The following is a 21,140-nucleotide window of genomic DNA, read 5'->3' as shown; positions in this document are numbered from 1 at the left end:
CAATATGGTAAGGGCTTGGGTTCTGGAAAAACGAGTAGGTTAACGTTATTTTTATTCCAGACTCAAGCCTATCATAATAAATTGTATTTTGTGGTATTTGAGAAGACACTGAAAGTGTTCCTGGCATCTTTAAATATAATTTCCATCACTTTCAGTGGACTGGCTCAGCAAAACAATTTGCTCAGCTGGGTCTGCCTGTGCCTGTCCACCTTTGTCTGTTCTGCCAGCAGTGCAGAGCTTTAGCTGCACACACAGGAGCTCCAGATGGTTCTTTAAGATTCAAAAGTCACCTTTATATTTATTCATGGAAACTTAAAATGCTTTTGCAAACAGGAAAAAATAATGATTTGTGTCTGTGTCCATTTCCTGCACAGACAAGTGTGCACTGTGTGAGGTGTGGGGGCACTGGGACACACTGGCCAGGGTGCCCTTGAGCTCCACTGGGAATGAGAGAATGAATGGTTCTTGTTTTGCCCAGTCCCACTGTTCTCCTCGAGCCAAAGGCAAGAGCAGCTTCACACATTTGCTCCTGGGGAGCAGCAGCCAGGACTGAGACTGATCCCACTGTTCACCATTGTTTTCACCCCTTCTCATTCTTGCATGGAGGGTGTTGTTTACAGTATTACATAGGTAAAACTAACAGAGCAAAAACAGCAGGCAGAATCCTTTCAGCCTGTACTAGGCTCCCAGTTCACTTTGCTTTACCACATAAGCCCATTGACTTGCTGCCTGAATAAGGCAAAGAGACACCCAGGCATAAAGAAAGAAAAAATTGCTTCTTTTATTAGCATTGGTGCATTATTTTTGCTTAAACTGCATAAAATGTTGTCCTTGTGCAATGTGTACCCAGTTTGTAGCAAAATCTGTCACTATGTGGATAAAACATTAGGGAATATCCCATAGAAGTCAATGTTAATAACTTGTTTCATTGCATACTCATAGCAAACTTTCATATTTTCTTTTGTAGTATCCCTTTCATTTAGTATCCCTTGTGTTTTTATAAGAAACAAAGTCTTGAGGAACACTGGTCTCTGTGCATACTTGGTTTTTTTCCCCCCATAATCACGAAATGTTAGTGAAAACAGCAGTGGGTGATCTCTTGCTCACATTGTCTTCCTTCTCTGAATCTGCACAATTCAGTTTCCTCTCCTGTTTCCTCTCCTGTTCCCTTTATTCAGTGCCATGACTTCTGAGTTTCCTCCTTCCTTTTCTTACCAAGTCTGTGCTACTAAGGAAAAAAAAACCTTACCAAGGATCTTTGAAAAACTTCACAACTGGACCAATACACAAGCTGCTTTTCTTCCTTTTTGCTGCTCTCTGTGGCAGTTCTTTAAAAGTTCATTGCATTTCTCTCACCTTCCTAGCTTTCTCATTCTCTTCCATTTTATATCTTGCTTCTCTCACAGTTTTCTTTCTCTTTTTCCCAGTCTTGTTTTTAATCTCTTCACATTTTGATATATCTTTCCTAAGCATATTCTGCTTTCATATCTCCCACTGGTTTTTAAATGTTGTGCTCTTAGCTATGTTGACCCCTTGATTTGCTGTCTGTTGTACCTTTCAGTGCCATCCTTGGAGTGTTTAGTATTAATTGTGTGGGTTTCTCATGTTCCTTTCTTACATGGTGGCAGTGGTTTTCTCTTTGTTTTCATTTCCTCCTTTCTGGTGCTTTCTCATGCATTTTCTGATCTGTCAGTTCTCTTCAGTGTCTTCTTGTAGGAGCAGTGTTTGTAGAAGAGAGTGGTTGTCAGGTCCTGTATCCATCCCCCCATGCAGTTTCTTCCAGGAGTTTGGAGTATATTGTTTCCTGTTGTGTTTCCTCTTAGGGCCTCATCTGTAGCAGTTCTGCTGTGCCTTCTCCTGTGTACTTTTATTTATTTTTGGACATGTGAATGAAGAATGAGATGGGCACTTGATGTGGGGTTGAAACATCAAACACAATGGTGTTTGTATCTTAATACTCACCCAGGGAGGGGCTTGGCAAGGCAGCCCTGAATGGACCTGTGTGGGATGTCTGTGTCTCCCAGGGAGCAATCCCATAACCATCAGATTAGTTTTATTGGTTCTGCAGTCTTCCACCTTTTTTCCAACAATCTTAACATTCTCAAAGCCTTATGCAGCCTGCAGATAACCTTGTGCCATCAGTGCTGTCTTCTCAGAAGTTCTTTGGTGTTTCATCTTTTGAGCTCAGTCTCTTTGTTTAAGGTCAGTATTAAATAGAGATGGTGATTTAGTTTAGCAGAACAAGATCTCCTTGAAGCAATCATTTCAGAATGATTTTAGTTTTTATGTATTTTATCTAAAAGTTATTCATGGGACTTCAAGACAACTTCTGTATTGATGGAAAATATATAATTTTTTGCTTAGTATTATTCTCTGATCAATATTCATTTCAATGTATTTTAGTGTTTGACTGGTCTATTACCCTGCATGCAAGTCCTATAAACAGACATGGTAACTGACTGGATTTATTTGTTTATTATTCCCCATCCCTTTTTGTACTCTTGGTAACATTAAAGAATCTTCTCTGTCTGGTTGAATGTTATGCAGAGTACTGAATATTGCAAGTATTGAATTGTACCTTTTTTAAATAGAGTGCTGCTTATTCATGTCAGCTGTAGCAATAGAGAGAAGTTATTTTAGAAGGAATTCAGAGTTTATGGGAATCAACATAATTTATTTGTATGTAGGTTTTGAAAAGCTCATAACTTTCTCCCAACCTTCCAAAGGCTTGGGAGAGGGACACCTAAACCCCAAACCCTCAGAGTTATGATTGCATCAGGAGTGAAAATTACTGCAGTGTTGCCTTCCTGAAACTGTAGACAGCTCCAGAGTGCTGGGTTCTGACATGCCTTTTGTTTGAATCAGCAGCAGCCTGGGTTAAGCAGAGCTGCTCAGTGAATCTCAGGGGCTGCTCTGAAGCCAGAGAGGCTCAAACTTTACCCTTGGAGCTGGTACTGCAGCTGTGCCCTAGGATGAGTACAAAAAGATGCTTTCTGATTTCTTCTTGGGCAAAAGCTTGAATGGCCTTTTCCTGAGGGGCGTTGGAGACTTCTGAAGGTTTGAGATGGAATTATTGACCACTGGTGATCCTCAGCACACACTGTGGGAGTAACTCAGTGTCTCTCACACTGTGTGTGTGGAGTGCACTATATGAGGTGTTCTCTAAAGTGTTTCACTGTCTGAATGGGTTCTGTTCAGCTCAGGCAAAGCACTGGCAGCTTAGAGTGTTAGGAAATTGCTATTAACAAGCAATTTCAGATTGTTTAATCTGGTACTTTTCATATAGATACACAGAATGTGTTGCAATTCTACATTTGCATGGCTTCCTAAAATAAACTGTATATATTTGTGCATGTAAAATAAAAAGAACAGTTATAGTCCCTGATTAAGTTTTCTTATCTGTACTAATAATTCTAATGATAAGAATAAATCCCAAGCAATTACATGAAGATGGATGCTTAATCCTTTAATAGATGTTTGCTTGTCCAGAAGTTATCCAATTAAATTTACATATGGAGTAGGTTTTGTTACATGAGTGTTTGGCCAAGAAACTGATACTGCTATGATACAGTATTTTCAGCGGTTCTCTATGGAAAATTCCTTCATTTTTATTAATACTTATTTTCTATATTTCTAGCCCAACAGCTCTTTTCTCCAATGATGGAGAGGATCAGCTGGATGATTTCCAGGGCAGGGCAGTGCTGTGATTTACAGCAGGAATGATGTGAGGCACAAAGTGCTGTTCTGCATGAATGAGCTCTTCAGCACCTGTCCTAGAAGCAGAATTTTCTGACTACACTTGGCTTAATGCCCATAACTATTGGATACTTAAAAACTAACACACCCACCTTCCTTTCTAGAATTTCTGAATTATTGTGGACTTGTGTTTCTGTACCTACATATGTAAGCTTACATGCCTTTTCCTTACTCTTTCAAACATTCTTTCCTTACTCTTTCAAACACTTACTTGAACTCATCAAAGAAAGTCACAACTAAAGTTCTTTTGAAGACCTGTGTTCTTATTATTGATAGTTTTTCCTGGGGCATAAGAGGAATTTTTTGAGATAACTTACTGCTATAAATACAGGATATATGACTAAATGTGAGACCAAACTTTACTGCTGGTCACTGTGAGTATCCTTAAAACCATATATGATAAAATTCCTTATCAAAAAATATATGGACAAAAATCTGTTTCAGGAAGTAGTAGATAGTGTTAATTTTGGTCTGCTTTTACCAGCAGATTGATCTTTATATTTGATTACTTTTTGATGTGGCACACAGTGTAGAGAATTAAGGGCAAAAAGAAATTTTCAGTTATAAAAAAATAAGGAAAATTACATCTGGGAGTTTGTGAAAGGAGAGGAAAATGTGCTTTTATGACTCCTTCAGAGGTGTAGAACTTCCTGTGGAATTCTGTGGTCACCTGATTGTTTCTTTCCATAACAGAAGTGCTGTCAGTGTGTTATGAAGACAGCTCAGTAAGCATGTGCTGGGTTCTTTTTTGTTGTTTGTTTTTTTTTCCTTTTTTCCTTTATAAAAACTGCTTTGGTGATAGTGGCTGGGAGTTCACACTGATATTAGATTCACTGTGAGTCTTAAATTCAAAGTTCACAGGAAAGCAATGGTGGCACCAGCCTTGTCTTTTTTCCTGGCTGTGGTGTCCTGCCATGCAGTTCTGCTGTCCCTTTTCCTTTTCCAGAGGCTGGTGACACATTCATTCTGTCACTGGTGGAGCTGGGTGTTTTCCCCAGGCATTTGTAGGTTCAAGCCATGTGGTGCTGTCTCTGTTAGGCCTCTGTGTGCACTGTTCCAGTGTGGAATTCTTCAGGCTTGCTGCAACACTTGTTACTCTGATCTAAATTGCATCGACCTCTGGGCCTCCTTTTATCAAGTTAATGTTTCTTGATGACAGAGAACAAAATGAAGCCCTTCTTTATCCATGGAATTAGGTGGTTTCTGCAGGAAGCTGTGACCACATCTGTGACTTCGTGCTGATTATCTGACCTTGTTCATGATGAAGGTTTGAAGTCATCACATGAGGTAGACATTCATCATAATGATCAAGGTTATGTTCTCTTTAGACCAAGACAGATTTGTTTTTACTTTATATCTCTGTGATTCTTACAGGACTATTTTTTTTTTTTTAGGTAAATTGACACAATGTGGAGCAGCAAGTCTAATGAGGTGCCTCTACAAAATCCAAGGCATAACCAAAGCAAGGATTCTACCAGAGGTGAGGGCTTTCTCTGTTCTGCTGCCTTGTTTTGGGAGATATTTTGTCATGAGTTGTTTAAAACTTTGGGGAATTGTTCCAGAAAGCATTCTCCTGCCTCACTCTGGGAGTAAGAGCATGTGTTCTGTGGCTTCCTTTTTGCAGATTGCAGTTTTGTACTCTGATCTCTGGAGTATTTGCTGATCTGCATTAGCACTTGCCAGCCTGGGATATGGTTGCCAAGATGGCACAGAGACAGATTTTTTTTAAGTGCTGGAGAGGAGGAGCAGTGCAGGAGCAGAAATTGGGAACTCTTGGCTCTTGAAGGAAATGAGGAAGGGCCTCTGACAGTTGCTCAGTTCCAGAGTGGTGAAGACACTTGAAAAGCAGCAGTGCATCTCTGCTAGGATGACTTTTACAGCACTTTTGTCTGCCTTAGTTGGAGAAATTGTTTAGCTTTTTACTGTTATGATTACTCTAATTTAGGAAGGGAGGGAGCAGAAAAATTTTAACATGACAATACTTCCCTGACAAATCTTCCCAGAAAGGAAGAAAGGTCTTGTCTGTAGAGCAACTGAGTCGCGTGCTAAGGCTGTGGTTCGAGGTCAATCATAGGATCTCCAGTGTGGCAAAACTGGACTCCAGAAGTTGTTTTGAAGGCAGAGAAAGATTATTATTTTATCTGTAAGAGAACATTATTGCTGATTATTTCCTGTGGTATGTCCAGTTTCTGTTAAAATTGCCTACTTTTTGAAGCTGTGGTGTTCTGTGGACAAGAAGCACCATCCCTAGAAGTCAAAGCCAAGTTGTTTCTATGCTGCTTCCCTAACCCTTGTCCTTTGTGTTGTTGTGTTTTGCCTGAAATGAAATTGGCAGGTTTTTTACTATGAGGAAGAGATTATTTCTTTCAGCTGTTATTACTACTCTCCATGGTTCTGACATGAGGATGTTGTGTTTTATAAACCATTAGATTGCAAGAACCATTAGGAAACAAAAGAGGGGAAGTGAGGAAGTAAATATTTATGGAGGAAAACACTACTACATCCTCCTGAGCTCAATTGCTTATGGAGTAGGTGCTGTCTGTTTAGATTACAAGGCTTGGGTTAGTACCCCCTGCTTGTTCACAAACATTATTTCTGTTTTGTTTGTAGGATGTACAGTTCAGAAAGATTTCTGTTCATAATTCTGCCCTTCAGAGCTTGGGTTTTGAGTAGAGTCTTTCAGTGACCATGTATTCATGCTTAGTTTACTGAAGAAGAAAATGGAAAGGGGAAAAAAAAAAGGTAGTTAAACTGTAGTATAATAGAAAAATATGAAGTATTTATGTTGGGGCAGATAACCAGCTTCATTTTATCTTCTAAACATCCTCTATTAAATGTGGTGGATTTGATTTGGTCATCATGCATTCAACCTAACTTAGTAAACTCATAATATGTCACATTAAATGCTTTATAGCTTTGCTAAGATGAGCCTTGACTGATAACAGTCTTTCATGGAGGAGATTTACAGGTGGGAACTGTGTTGTGAAAATAACTTGATTAGCAAGAGAATGAAAATTGTTTTGAAGCAACATTTTTTTTCACTGTTTTTCATGTGCTAATTAGAAATTAATTTCTTTGTTTCTGCCCTGGAAGATCTAACTGCAGCATGGGCTTCTATTTCTCAGACTAAGGCTGCTGTAAGTACTTTTTTTTACTTTCTTTTTTGTTCCTTTGGGATTGTCTGGTTTGGCTTTTTTAACTCATTTTCAAATCAGTTAGTGGCTACAAAAGCTTTTACCAAAATATTTTACTCAGTGATTGTCTCTTCAACAAGCTGTGAATAGCACAAAGCCATTGGAGTATGTAAATGTTGAACATTGCTTTATCTTGGAAAGTTTTCTGCACACAAGGAGAAGCTTTTGCCACAGCAAGCTTAATACCTTTTTATTTAACTAAGTGGAGATGTCACATTTTTCTGAAAACTTGGGAAAATACCTCTCCTCTGCTTACTCAAACCAGTCAGAAACTGGGGCAACACCAGTGTATTTAATAATTTTCCATTCTGAGCATTGCAGTTGCTGTATTTCTGTGGGAATTAACTTAGGTGCATAAGATGATGTAGTAGTGTCTAAAACCTGGCTTCAGTGAGGACAAGCAGTTGGGGTTTGCAGGGAATTCAGCTCTTTCCCATAGCCATGTCCCTCTTTTTTCTCAGTAGCAGAGCATCAGTTTGGGGTTTTACATGTGGAATTTTTATCATGCTCCATTTATAAGGGAGTATAGAATTTTTTCCAAATGGAATTAATATTTTATTCAGCCCAAGCATTAAGTCTCTGAATGGCATGTTATTAATTTTTTCAAAACAGGCCATTTAAGGGAACAAAACTATGCAACAAAACCTAATTTAGATAATCTTATTAAACAAAACTTAATAGTAGTTTCTGGCCATAAGACCGTACAGTTTTGCAATGTCAGCCTTGTGAAGTTGCTCTTGCCTGCAATTTGACTCGTTGTGAAAAAGGAAAAACTTGTCATGTTTGGGGGGATATAAAAATATAGCTTAAAAATAAAAAACAATGTTCTAATTTGCATTATCTTCCAATTCTAGCTACGTCATATAGAGAACAAATTGGAAATAGCTCCCAGCAGCACGGCTGTGTTTGATTCAGTCATGGATGCCAAGAAGCCCTCTGCTAGTGCCAGCAGGAAGAGCAGCAGGAAGGGTATGTATTATTGAGGAGAGAATGTGTAAGGCAGCATAAAGCCACTGCATTCTGGGAAAGCTTGGCTTCTCCCTGCCCCCAGCTTCTCTCCTGCCTGTGGTCTTTATTCCTGAAACTCTAATTGCCCAGAAGAAACTGATGGTTCCTTCCCTGAGTTTAGGATGGAGGGTGTTCTATCCCAATCTCTTGGTTAGAGGGGGATGACAGGACTTGCCCCATGCAGTGCTTATCCCACTCTGACAGGAAATTTGCTAAATCTGATGCTTCTGTTATCTGACTGAAGGAGAGTGTTTGCTTATAGGAAATAAGCCCTCATTTTATATCCTAAGAGCATTCTGGTAGTGTGCTACTGAAGAACAGACAGATCGACCTCTAGTGGCAACACAGCCAACTTCACAGATGTAATTACTCATAATTGATCTTTAAGCATTATTACCTCTATTTAAGTATGGTCATTGTTTCAAGCACTTACTGCCTTGCTCCTGGTTGTTGAAATCAGCTTGTTGGAAGAGAGAGCTGCTCAAACCCAAGAATGACTATGTCAATGATTCAGCCCCAGGAGCTTTCTCTTTCTGGAGAGGTGGATACATAGAGCAGTCTTTGTTTTCTGCTTCAGGTTCCAGGTCCTCCAGCCAAAATAAATCAAGCAAGGAGAAATCCTCACGCAGCCCTCTTCGAGCAACCACTCTGGAGAGCAATGTGAAGAAATGCGGTCGTGTGGAATTCCGTGAGCCCTTGGCTTCCTACAGGTCAGTGCTGGGACAGCTGACTATTGAAGAAAAACATGCTCAGATTAGATTTAAGCTAGCAGTGGTGTTTTTGACACCTCCTCAAAAATTGGTTTGCTTCCTCCCATCGCCTACCCACGTGACAGCACGTGTTGTTGGACTTTTTAGTAAATACTACAAATTTATTTTTTATTTAGTGAATATGAGTTTAAAGTCAACTGTTTTGAAATGGGACTGGATCATCAAGTGTTATGGCTGTGGCATTAGTGACCTGTTGGGTTTGATAGGTATTTAGTGTCAGTAATAAGAACCAAAAAGACTGTTTCCTTTTGCTTTTCCAGCTTTGTTTCATTAGTTCTTCAGCATATGTTCCCAAATGTGTTACCAAGACAGTGTGGAGCAAGAGTAGTAGTAGTAGTACTAAAGTCACATTTTTGTGAATGTGAGAAACTCCTATAAGAACAGCTTCTCATGGAACAAGAGTGGTACAGAACACAGAAGGGGCCATAGGACATGATTATTATCCTGACATCTAAGTTTTGGTCTTTTTTTCCATTACTTGAGTCAGCTGTGAGGTGGTCCTCCTTGTTGCATGTGACAGGGGTTAATTGACCCCTGATTTGGGTAAATTTTGTTAATTGAATAGCTCATGTACTAATTATGCTTAAGGCTTATATTTAAGGCTTTTCTCTTTTGAATTGAAGGGTGACATTACTGCTTGTTGATTTCCTAGTCTGTAACATTATATATAGTTCTTTTCAGACAGAGAGTGCAACAAATGAAATTTTGAACAGAAGTCTCTCTCTGTTTGATCAGACTCACACCATTAAATATCAGGAGGTCAGACTTTAAAAGAACTTGCCTTTAAGTCGAGCCAGGGTAGAGGAAATCATTCATTTAGTTGATGAATGTGCTGATTGCTGAGTTTGAGGGTCCTACATTTGTGTTTCTGACGGTGAATTTTTCCCCCTTCTGTTACATCAGGGATTTTTATAATTCTCTGTCTTACCACAGTTCTAGCCAGCTTGAGGCCAAGCAGCTGCTGTCTTGTTTGGAGCTGAGTGAAGCAGAAGGGAAGAGTGAGCTCCCAGCCTGTGTGGCACACGAGCAGGACCAGCAGGATTGGCACAGCAGAGCCTTTGACAGCCCCTTCCCTTGTGCTGCAGACGAGACCATCGTGAGGTACCTCAATGACCGACCCACAATCAACGCCCTGCAGAGTAATGAGCCATTTCCTAGGCTGGCAGCACTGTCAAGACTGGAAGAAGAAAAGACCAGTGGCTCCAGGGGAGATGAGAGTAGCACTAGAGCTTCTCAGAGTGTCACATCCCAGGACAGTGAACTGAAAGTGTCTTCCCCTTCTGCCACGAGTATTTGCAGCGCTCACAGGCTGGAAATCCTGAAGCAGCGGCAGCACGATGCCAAGCTGGAGAAGCTGAAGGAGAGGATCCGAAAGCAGTGGGAGCATTCTGAGGAGCTCAGTGGCAGAGGGCAGCACTTGGGCTATGCTGAGCAGCCTGTCATGGTCACTAACGTGGAGAGCACGGTGACTCCCAAGGTCAGGAAGGTGACAGCTGTGCCTGCTGCTCCATCTTACAGAGGTATGGAGGTGCAGATCCCCTCCCTGCTGGGTGTACAGGGTGAGGGAGCCGAGTTCAATCCACTGAGCAGCGTTTCAAATCATGGACCCTCTCTTTGGGCAATCTGGAGGTGCATGATTTGATCACAGATCACAAGTAAAAATAAATTCTTGTTAAATTACAGAAGTGTGAATTCCTTTGAAATTTTTCCTGTCTCTTATTAGAATTACTATGAAAAGAATCTTGCTGTATTGGTGTTTGGGTTGATTGCAATATTTTTTTATTTTCTCAGAGCTTATTGAAAAAGCCTTTCACATTTTTAATAATCTTTTCCTCACCCATTCTGCTGTTTTTCAACTGCGAGCAAGTGGCAGACTGGTATATTGCTTTCTTCTAATTTAGCATTAGATACTCACACAGTTACTTTTTTACTTGGCAGTTTCCCATCCCTTCCACTCTAACAAAGCTGTATTTACATTTTATGGAGTTATTTTCAACTCTCGAATCTTTTGCTTTCAGGTTTCAATCCTGCTGAAACAAGGATTCGCACTCCAGATGGAAAGATCTGGCATGCAGACGAGTTTCGTATTGGTCGGGAGCTTTACAGAGATATTGCACTCCAGTTAAAAGGTGAGCCACAAGCAGAATTGATTAAGCCACAAAACTTTCTCTAAGAGGCAGAGAAATAGATTTTGTACAAGTCTAGAAAGACATGGGAACAAAAAAATGAAGGAATGGGTGTTGAATATATTGTAATTCTCTCCACGGGAGGAGTAATTTACTGAACACTAAAACAACAACAAAATTAGTCCTTCTCCCAGTTCTCTCATTCAAATACTTCTAATAAAAGAACAGTACCAAAAAGAATGCCAAGTAATGGCATTTCTTTGAAACAGGAAAAAAGAAAACTCTCCATTAGAATAACTTTTGTTTAATTTTGTGGCTTTTTTATACATGTTTGCATGAATGAGTACAATTTCCTGGTTAAAAGGACAAAACCCACTTTAGGTTTCTGTTTTCAAATGTACTGCTCCAAGACACAATCTTTATTCATCTTCCACTCTGAAAAACTGCAGTACCATTGGCAGCTCTTTTCTTTGCTGAGCTGGAGTAGGATGCCCAAGTGTGCTTTTTTAATTTGCCAGGCTGGTTACAGTGAAGTGCTATAAGCTTGAATTGCCTCTGACTGATTGAGCTGGGAGAGGGCGAAGAGATCAGGTGAATAAAATGGGTGGAAATGGAAAATAAAAACCCCAGAGAACTTCTGGTTTTGCAGTAAGAGCTTACTTATTAAGAATAACTTCTCTTTGCTCAAAACATTTAAGACTGAAGGAAAATGCATTGAGATTTAAATCTGTAGGTATCTGTGTAGTAGTAAACCAGTTCTCTTTTTTTCCTTGTACAACTCAGTAAGTTTCCAAGGACTTTTTATGGAATCACTCATAAAAAATAGTTCAGAAAGAAGAGATGCTCCTTTCCAGTAAAATTATTTTGCAAATATTTTTGCACTTTTCACATCAGTCTGTGAAATTAATGCCAGATTTCCACAGACTTTTAATCTACACTAGCATTTTTATTTTAATTTTGGCAAGCATAACAAGCTGTTTATAGAAATTCAAGTTTTTTTTAAAAAGCTTTGTTGAAGAGATCCAATTAAAAGGCATTTGGATCATGTGTCCAGTGCCTACAAAAGGAAGGAGCTGTGTGTGTGTTGATCCACACTTCTGTCCTGATGCCATGTGTAGAACAGCTGTTGTGGAACGTGTCTTCTTTCTGAGCTGAAAAGATTATACTGAATATCTGATTGCTAGTAAACAAATGCTGGTGCTACACATAATATGTACTGTAAATGTATTTTTAGGTTGTCAGATTATCTACCCATGTGTTACTTCTGTATTAAATTTACACCATGTGGTGTTTTGGGTGTGTACAGTCAGTTGTATCAGAACTGTTCTTTGCTCTCTAGTGCTGAAATAATCCCTTATATCTCTAATATCTACTCTTCTTTCCAACAAAAAGATTTTTATGTATAAGCATAGACCATACAGGATGTCTTCATCTTTGTATAGCAGTTAGGCTAAAGGATAGTGTATGGACCCCAAGTTTCCAGTAATTTTGTCTTAAAGTTGTTCAGGATTTACCATAGTAGAACAAAATTGCTGTAGTAGGAGCAGGGTGGGAAGCAGCCTGTGCTTTCCTGGAGTCAGGAAAGGGCTGTTTGTTGCTAAAAGAGGTGAGGAGGAAGTTAACTTTCTGCAAATGCAATCACTGAGCCTTGTGGTACTCAGTGCATTGATTGCCTTACCTGCTCTTGTTGTCAGCCTTAAAGGCAGCTAGAAAATTTGTGAGGAAAGGGTGTTAAGAGTGAGAAAGACTCTGAAAATTCCATTCTTACATCTTTGAAATATGGCCTCCTGTTCTGCCTCTGATGCTTCCTATGGACATCCATCAGAGAGTGGATTCACATGAAATTAGGGGCTGTAAATGTTTACATTGGCATCTAAATAAAGCTTCAGATCTGTCCATAGAAGGGGTTGAGCAACATCTTGGTTGTTTTAGGTTATCTGATCCCATTTTTAATGAGGAGGAACCAAAAAAAGAGTGGGAACAGTGGCCACAGAGTTCCTGACGTGCTGAATGTGCTGTCATGCATTAATGTGGAAGCAGCAGCCCTGGAGTTCAGGAACTACATGTCCCTGTGGAATATTAGAGCAGTAAAATGTGGTATCTGTAGCAGAAGAGAACCAACAAATGTTTAATGTAAACTGACAACATTTCTTTTGGAATTGAAAACTAACTTTGTAAATATCTCTATGGCCTTGCTGTGGCTTCACTGCCTTCCAGAGCGCAGTAAACAGACCTTGATTCAAAATTCTGTGAGGATTTTAAAGTGCTGGACTGGAAGTCATTGATCTGGGTGTATAATCTTGGAAAGTCAGTGAATTCTTTTGTGTTTCTCTGAGTTCTGGTTTTTCAGATGCTGAAGCAAGCTTGTTATTCTATGTTCTCCCCTGTGGGATATCACTTAACAGCTTTTGTTTGTTTTTAGAGGATGCAACAGTGAAAGAAAAATCTAGTGAGAGAAACAAAGAGAAGAAATCTACAAGACCAGTGCGGAAAGTGCAAAAACTGACACGATTGTCAAGTCCAGAGTCCAAACAAGGTGACTATTTCTGCTGTGGAGGGAGGGTTGTTACATGTCCTTCAGAGATGAGTTTTGTCTCAAGAAAGAAAAACAGAAGTGCATTCCTTTAAAAGCCTTCTTAGATGTGCAGCAGTGCTGTTGTAGTGAGTTTGTGCACTGTGCTGCATTGGGGGTTGTGTGTGGTTTTGTTGTTGGCACTTTTTTTGTGGTTTATTTTAATTTTTTGCCTTTCCACTTGTTGTGTGCAGCTTGAGGAAACTGCTGCAGAGTGTGAGTTCTTATGGGGAGAGGTATCCTCAGGTATCTGTCAGGGTTATGTAGACAAAAAGAAGCAGTGGCTCTGCTCTGGATCATGTCTGTGTTTGGGCTGTGATGAAGCTGGTTAAAGCCTGACCCATGGCTCATGGCTAAAGTCAGTGCCAGTGGGACTTGCTGAGTTGCTTTCCTGTCAGGTGAGGAGGGGCTGCTGTCAAAGGTATTCTCTGGAATGATTTCTCAGTCAGGAAGCAGAGAACAGGATGCTCCTGGTTTTTCTCTGGTTATTGTTCTTCCCTGTTTCAAGTTATTGCTATTCTGCACCTTCAGTTCTGGCTTAACCCACTCCTGGCTTTTTCAGTTGGTGAAATAGTGTAAACACACATTCCCTCAGTAGTCTTCCAAATCTTGGTATTTTTAAATAAATGTTTATTTCTTTTCCCAACTGATAACTTTTTTCCCCACTGTTGTCTGACAAGTCCACTGATTAATAAATACAATTTAAATTTAATTATTTAGAGAAGATGATGCAAGCAGGTTTCTGTAGAGCAGTGCCTTATAGAAGAAAATAAAATTAAATACATGTGGAATTCTGACAGTGCTTTTTAGTTTTCCAGCTGTGTGAATCTTTGATATTGGCAGCAAAAGAATTAGGAAGACTTCCAGATATGCTTCATATTTGGTTTTAGTTTTCATACAAAGTGAGTAGCTATGGCTGCAATCACACACAGAGCAGTTTCTTTTCTTTAAATATATGCAAGTCTAGGCACCTTTTGAGTCCCTCTTAAAGTACTCTATTTTTCCTTATGTACAGTGACCCATAATCTGTAAACATTTTGTAGAAATAAAAAGCAGCTTTAAAAATTATTACAAAGGATTTTTTTAGAGAGTGAATATGTGTTTCTGCATGCTGTAAATCCTGCTTGTGAATATTTTGTGGTAAGGAATACTAATACTCAAGTGATAAGCATGGATTTACTCCCTCCTATGCTTATCAATCCCTACCTAAGGAATCACACTCAGCTGTCTTAGATATTTATGACCGTTCCAAGTGAGGGAGGAGCACAGGACAACCCCAGCAATCTCACCCTGTGCCTGAGAGCGTTGTCCAAACCCTTCTTGAGCTCCATCAGTGTTGGAACTGTGACCAGTTCCCTGGGGAGCCTGTTCAGTGCCCAAACACCTTCTGAATGAAGAATCCTTTCCTAATATCCAACCTAACCTTCTCCTGACACAACTTCAGGCCATTCCCTCAGGTCCTGTCACTGGTTTCCATGGAGGGGAGATCAGTGCCCACCCCTCTGCTTTCCCTTGTGGGGAAATCCTCTCTACCTTCAAGAGAGCCAACAGCTGTAAGCTCCAGCCCCTTTATTATGTACAAAGCCACCCCCTGTTATAATGGATTAAATCCATGGAAAATGATGGCCTGAAATCCCTGGAAGACAAGAACCAGCTCTAAGTGTCATGTCCATGCTGGTCCATCCTCCTCCAGTCACTGCAGTAGGAAACTGCTTACATGGCCAAGGCTATGAATAGCCATGGCTCATGTTCTGCCCCCTTGGCGTGTTTGAGTGAAACAGCTGACTGGAGATGGAAGGTGACACTGGACACTGGCCCTTTAAACACACACAGAACTAAGCGAGAACACTGAATTCTGCAGGAGAACCCCTTTGGCTGATGCCTCTGTTTCAGAGAGGCTTGTAGTGGCATGTTTCAAGTGACAGCTCTTTTTTATAAAATACTTGGATAATTTACAATGCAGGCAAGGAGTTCTGCTAGCAAAGGGTTGAGCAGTGGGCTGCAGACTTCTAGGTTAAAATAACAACAAGAAAAGGGGTTGGAAACTGAGGACTGGGATTGCCAAAACAATTATTGTGCTGTGCTGGATTTCACTTGACATTGTTGGTATCCTGTCTCAAAGTGCTCTTGGGCCCAGTACAGTGCCTTTTTTGTTTGGCTGTGGTGATCTCATGCTGCAGTCCTGGGTTTCTTTAGGCAGAGCACTTGGAGGTAGAGCCTGAAATGGAATTGTTAAAAATCAACTGCAAATTGTATATTCAAGTTAGGTGCTTTTCTGGCAATTAATACCCCTGAAAGGTCTGATTAATTTACAGATCATTAATTATGTGAATTACGTAATTAAATTTTCTTTTTTTATACTGTGTTTTTCTCCAAAGCATTTTTAAGGTCATTATTAACAAAAATGTTAGTATTGGAAGTTAGTGTGTTGAAAGGTTTATTCAACTCACCTATCATTTAATCTACCCAATATTAGGTAAAGATGCCACCATAACCAGTTGTTATTATTTAATTATATGGAAGATGGTAAAATAATCCTAGAACATTTTGATTGGGTTACTGTCACCTGCAAGGTATTTTGTCCTTGAATTAAGTATCAACTAATAGGGTTTATTCTTAACTGTTTTCAGTGCTGGAACAGAAGTCCCAGCTAAGGGACAGTGAGTTAGCATTGGTGTAAAACATCTGGTGCTTGATATTTTTTAACCTCCTTACAAGACATATATCTCACCAATTAATTACCTGTAAAAGCCTTTAAAGTAGTTTTGAGGTTTTTTTTTCCTAGAGTTTTAGCTAATATTATTTTGATAGGAAGCTTAAGGGTTTTTTATAACTCACCTCTATTTTTGTTCCTCTCATTACAACAATTTAGTTGGTTTTATATTTTTATTTCTTATTTTCCATATTTGAGTGGTGGTGAACAGCTCTAGAAAGATTACCCCTGTCCCTATAAGGCTTGTTTGTATATTTTAGACCTGCATAACCCATTCTTCTTTTTTAAATCAGTTTTTGTAGGGCTTTAATGTGCTGCAGTGTGTTTTGGGTGTTACTCTGGGACATCAGTGTTCTGGCTGTTTGTGTAACTGCAGCTGTACCACTAATGCAGAATTAAATGGTACAGAAATGATGAATGGCTGCAATGATGCTTCTTTCTGATACCATGGTAAATCCTCTAGAGCTTGGCTTTTATTTATTCTTTATTTTGAAGGTGGAAACTATGTGATAAGTGCATCCTCCTGGCGGGAGGGACAAAAGCTGGTAAAAAAGATCCTGGGTCCAGCTCCCAGAATAGAACAGGACAGAAGAGCTGTATCCAGTGACAGAACAGGCCGAGAGAGAGCTGCCAAGTCTGGTAAGTTGTTCTTTTATCACTGGACTTACTTCATTTTACTTTATTATATAACACTGCATGTCTGCAGACTAGAGCAGACTTCTGAGATAGAATGTTCTGAGACAGGAGTTTCTTATCAAAATTGCTCCTATTTTTAACCTGGAATTTGAGGGAGATGGGGGGAAAATTTTGCTCACAACCATGCATAAGCTCTGTTCCTGTGTGCATTATGGACTTTTTTGGTGTTATGGTCCCTATGGGGCTTGAGGGGTGATATGTGCTGCAAGGGTGTTTGGGGTATCTGTAAAAGATGAGATATAAGCTGCAACTAAAAACATGGACCACCTGCAGTCTGTCTTTGGTTCTTGAAACCAGTAGGGAAAGGAATGGGTAGATGGCCAGATGAATTTTGAAAGTGTGCTATGCATAATCCATAAGCTGTTATTGAGTATCCCAGTTTTACAGGTGATGTGGTTCTTCCAGATGCAGTATAATGTCATCCATGTACATCATAAATATTCATTGATTCCTCCACCAGCCTTTTTCAGAGTTTATCCAGAATCTCAGACAGGACAAATAAGGCACGCTGGGAACTGCTGTGCTTGTGCCTGTGAGGTGGTGAGGCTGGTGAGAGTAGAAAGGGTGTGGGCTCAGTCTGCCACATTCAGACTGTGGCACCAGATGAAGCAAAGACCTGTTTACAGCGAGATCTGCACTCCTCCCTCATTCTTCTTTTTGCAGCTATTTCCCAGATTTGATTGCTGCCTGACATATTTGACATCTCATTCTTTAGCAGGCTGCATTGGAAGGACAGGTTCTGATTCTAGATTGGATGTTACCCGTAAAAGCTCTTCAAGAAGTTCTGAAAGGTCAAGAAGTAAAGTGCGGTCTGAGACCAATCTGAGAAAACTGGAAGCTGCTCTTCCAGGTGATAACCAAGAAGATCATGCCTCTGTAAACAAGGACTTCCTGCCCGTGGAGATACGTGGGATTCTTGATGACCTGCAGTTGGATTCCATGAGTACAAAGCAAGAGACAGATGTGGAAAAGCAGAATCAAAAATCTGTTTTGCCCACTCAAACTCTGAGGAGCCACAGTCCAACCAAAAGGAAACCAGACAAGGTAGCAGCCAGTGAAGAGCCTCAGGTGATCTCTAAGAAACGCCACTACGACAGCGATGAGGTTCGGCAGTACATCATCAGGCAGCAGGAGGAGAGGAAGAAGAAGCAGAATGAAGAGAAGAAAGCACAAAAGGAGGCAACAGAACAGAAGAACAAAAGGCTCCAAGAGCTCTACAGAAAGCAGAAGGAGGCTGTCACTAAAGTGAAGAATGTGCCTCCTCCTGAGCCTTCAGCAGCCAAACGGTTACAGGAAACCTATTCCAAACTCCTGCTGGAACGAACACTTTTAGAAGAGCCACCTCAGCAGCCTACAGTGCAGGAAACACAGGTACAGCTGATTCACTCACTTAGGGTCTTGCAGTTGTTTGCAGGAATAGGAGCTCGGATGTTTAGGGAGGTTGGGACTTGTGCTGTTCTGGTGGTTATCAGTTAAGAAAAAAGAACAAATCAAAATGTGTAGCTTTGCTTAAACAGAGTGATTTCAATGTATAGCCTCTTTCCTAGTGGCTGCTTTTTGGCCCAGCAAGGCCTACTAGGAAGTTGACTGAAAATCATCTTTCTATTTTAAAGAGAAGCTGAATTCTGGATATTAGCCCTCTCAATTGTAATGAAGCAAGAGCTCCTAAACTCTTACACACTTTTGAAAATGCATTTCTCTGGTTGTCTTCATCTCTAGCCCAGACCTGGTTATCAGCCATCTGGGGAATCTGACAAAGAAAACAAGGCTCAGGAGCGTCCTCCGAGTGCATCTTCCAGCAGTGACATGTCCCTTTCAGAACCACAGCTGCCACTTCTGAGGTGAGCACATGGGGCCTTGGGGGAGAGAGCAAAGTGCTCCTGCTTTCATCTCTGGGAGGGGAAAATAGCCTTGGCTCTTGAGTTCCTGTTCCAGTGAGAGTAATTGTCTCTATGTCAATTACAGCATTTTCCTGGCAGTGAAGAGGAAGCTGATGCAGGAAACCATATGAAAATTTTGGCTATGGCTGATTTGCCAGTGTGTAAATAGATAAAGTGAATAGTGGGTTGCTGATAATGTTTTGTTGACATCAGTGGGATGTGTATTTCATATTGGGACACTCTTAGTTCCTCTGCCATTGTGCAAGATCATGTGAATGTATTTGTTGATTTTTCTTACTTGATTTGCTCAGTGTTGCTGTTTGACATATTGTCTCGGATTCAGCCATTAGTTACTGTCTATGAAGTACCAAACATCTCTTCTTGAAACTAGCCTTTCCCTACTTCTTTTCATGCAGCTTTCCCAATTTGGAATTGTTCAGTGTATTATCAAAATTTTCTTAGTGCAAGTCAAGGTGCCTTACCAACCACTTAGATGTAAGGAACTAAAAATCCCGAAGTTTCTTGGATATCCTTAATATCCCTGTTGTGCAAATGTCTTCATTTTTAACTACATCATGTCTGCTTCTTAAATGTGTACTTGCTTCAGTATGGGTACTCTGACTTAATAAGTGCAATGAGCCCTGTTTCCTTTCTGGAAAATTTCAAGGAATGCCATGTACTACCATGTGTAGAATAAAATCAACAATATGGTGAATACTGTTAGTGTACATCATAAAGAAAAAATGTAATTACTCATAATAGAGGAGAGATGAGACTCACAGGACTGCATAAGGTATTCAGAGACCCTCATAGTCATCAGAGAAGAAGTTTTTGTGGGGGACTTATGAGGTGTTGTGGACAGGTGATAAGGAAAAAAAAAATTCTCCCTTTTGGAGCCAGGAAGTTTTTGGAAAAGACTGCTGACAGTGAAAAACCTCAGCTTGTTAAAACCCTGAAAAAGGAGTACACCATCAATGGCATTTTAGATTTGGGAGGTGCTGTGTTGTTTGGTTTGTTGGTTTTTTTACTAAATAACATTGTGTTTACTATCCCATTCCCCACCCCTCTGATTCCACCAAAAAGTATTTTTTTTGTCCTGAAATTAAATCTCTGGCAACAATGCTTTAATCTAAGACATCAATACTCATGTAAATCGTCAACTAAATGTTGACTTTTCATTTCAGGAGCGATCTGATGGAGCCTCCATGGGTACAGCCAGACAGGTTGAGCCCAAGAGTGCAGCTCCCCCACCCACAAGCTCTCTTGGGCTCAAGTGGAGGCCCTTGTTCCCAGCACTGGAGTCTGGAGCAGATGGACCTTCTGTCAAAGGAGTGTGATGCAATGTTGGCAGGCAGGAGGAGCCATTCTGCCCCTGTGGGGTCCCTGGTGCCTCAGTTGTACATGAATTCATCTGCTGCACAGGAAAACCTCTTGGTAAAACCTTCTGCCAGCCAGTATAAGAGCAAATTAGATCGCCTTGAAGCTTTGAAAGCTACAGCTGCTTCCCTTTCTAGCAGGATTGAAACTGAAGCCAAAAAGTTGGCTGGTGCTGGCATCAACTATGGTACCACGTGGAACTCAGAATTTATGCAAGAAAACCAGGATGAGGGGCGGTGGGCAAAGGCTGTGAGTCCTCCTGTGAGGGAGGAAAATGAAAATACTTTTTCAGCCAGAATTCAAAGGATGTTGGGTGCCTGTGTGTCTCATACAGCCTTTGATGACAGCCTTCCTGGGGTAGGCAACCTTAGTGAGTTTAAAAAGCTGCCTGAGACCATCAGACCTCTCAGTGATGTAATCAGCCTTGGATTGAGGTCTCCTGCTGCTAACAGGCATGAAGGGATCCTGGGACATTTATCCAAGAGGCAGATGGACTCCCCAGGGCGTGAGAGCCAGGCATATCCCCTGAGCAAAGCTGTTACTCCTCACGAGTCCAGCATTGACTCCATCAGTGAAGGGCCTCTCCTGAGTGATGAAAACCTCTCAGAAGAGGAAGGAGGCCAGCAAAAGATGCTGCCACTGAAGATACTGGAGACATTAAAAGAGAAGGATTTTTGCATTCGGGAGAGAAATGCTTTTGAGCCCATCAAGGAGTTTCAGAAGGCAGCTGAGAGATACTCCCCACTTTTCACTCAGACAAGTGACACACACAGCAAGGGGCCCTGGGAGGAACTGGCAAAGGGAAGTCCCCACAGTGTCATCAACATCTTTGCAAAGAATTACCAACTTCATGGAAAAGGTAAAAATGGAAGCATTTCTCAAAGCTCTTGTGAATTTTCCCAGTCCTACTGCTCCATGCACTTGATACTTTACAGTTAAGGAATGTGCTTTCAGAGGTCTCAAATATGATATGAATCTGTGTAAGACATGATTTACATCTGTCTCATGCAGCATGCTGTTTTATTTTCATTTTTTGTACAATTTTTTT

General features: G+C 40.6%; 1 protein-coding gene across 3 annotated transcripts in view; it reads left to right on the top strand.

Moving 5' to 3' along the window:
• The window catches only part of CEP350 (centrosomal protein 350), a 68,181-nt gene that overhangs the window by 5,253 nt on the left and 41,788 nt on the right, over positions 1 to 21,140 (top strand). For 2 of the 3 annotated variants that reach the window (XM_054285680.1, XM_054285678.1), the window contains exons 2-12: positions 5,151 to 5,236; positions 6,850 to 6,893; positions 7,805 to 7,919; positions 8,536 to 8,668; positions 9,662 to 10,248; positions 10,747 to 10,857; positions 13,277 to 13,390; positions 16,635 to 16,778; positions 17,551 to 18,206; positions 18,555 to 18,676; positions 19,900 to 20,951. In XM_054285680.1, the coding sequence (XP_054141655.1) occupies positions 5,164 to 5,236; positions 6,850 to 6,893; positions 7,805 to 7,919; positions 8,536 to 8,668; positions 9,662 to 10,248; positions 10,747 to 10,857; positions 13,277 to 13,390; positions 16,635 to 16,778; positions 17,551 to 18,206; positions 18,555 to 18,676; positions 19,900 to 20,951 (3,151 nt within the window). In that variant the 5' untranslated portion in view covers positions 5,151 to 5,163. The remainder of the gene's footprint in view (positions 1 to 5,150; positions 5,237 to 6,849; positions 6,894 to 7,804; positions 7,920 to 8,535; positions 8,669 to 9,661; positions 10,249 to 10,746; positions 10,858 to 13,276; positions 13,391 to 16,634; positions 16,779 to 17,550; positions 18,207 to 18,554; positions 18,677 to 19,899; positions 20,952 to 21,140) is intronic. The other variant, XM_054285679.1, reaches the window with a different exon arrangement.

The sequence above is a fragment of the Melozone crissalis genome, unplaced genomic scaffold (assembly GCF_028551555.1).
Source record: "Melozone crissalis strain CALT ecotype California unplaced genomic scaffold, PUWL_Pcris_2 ptg000045l_1, whole genome shotgun sequence".
In the NCBI taxonomy this organism is placed as follows: Eukaryota; Metazoa; Chordata; class Aves; order Passeriformes; family Passerellidae; genus Melozone; species Melozone crissalis.
Note: the sequence above shows the minus strand (reverse complement) of the source record. Positions and strands in the feature narration are given on the sequence as shown.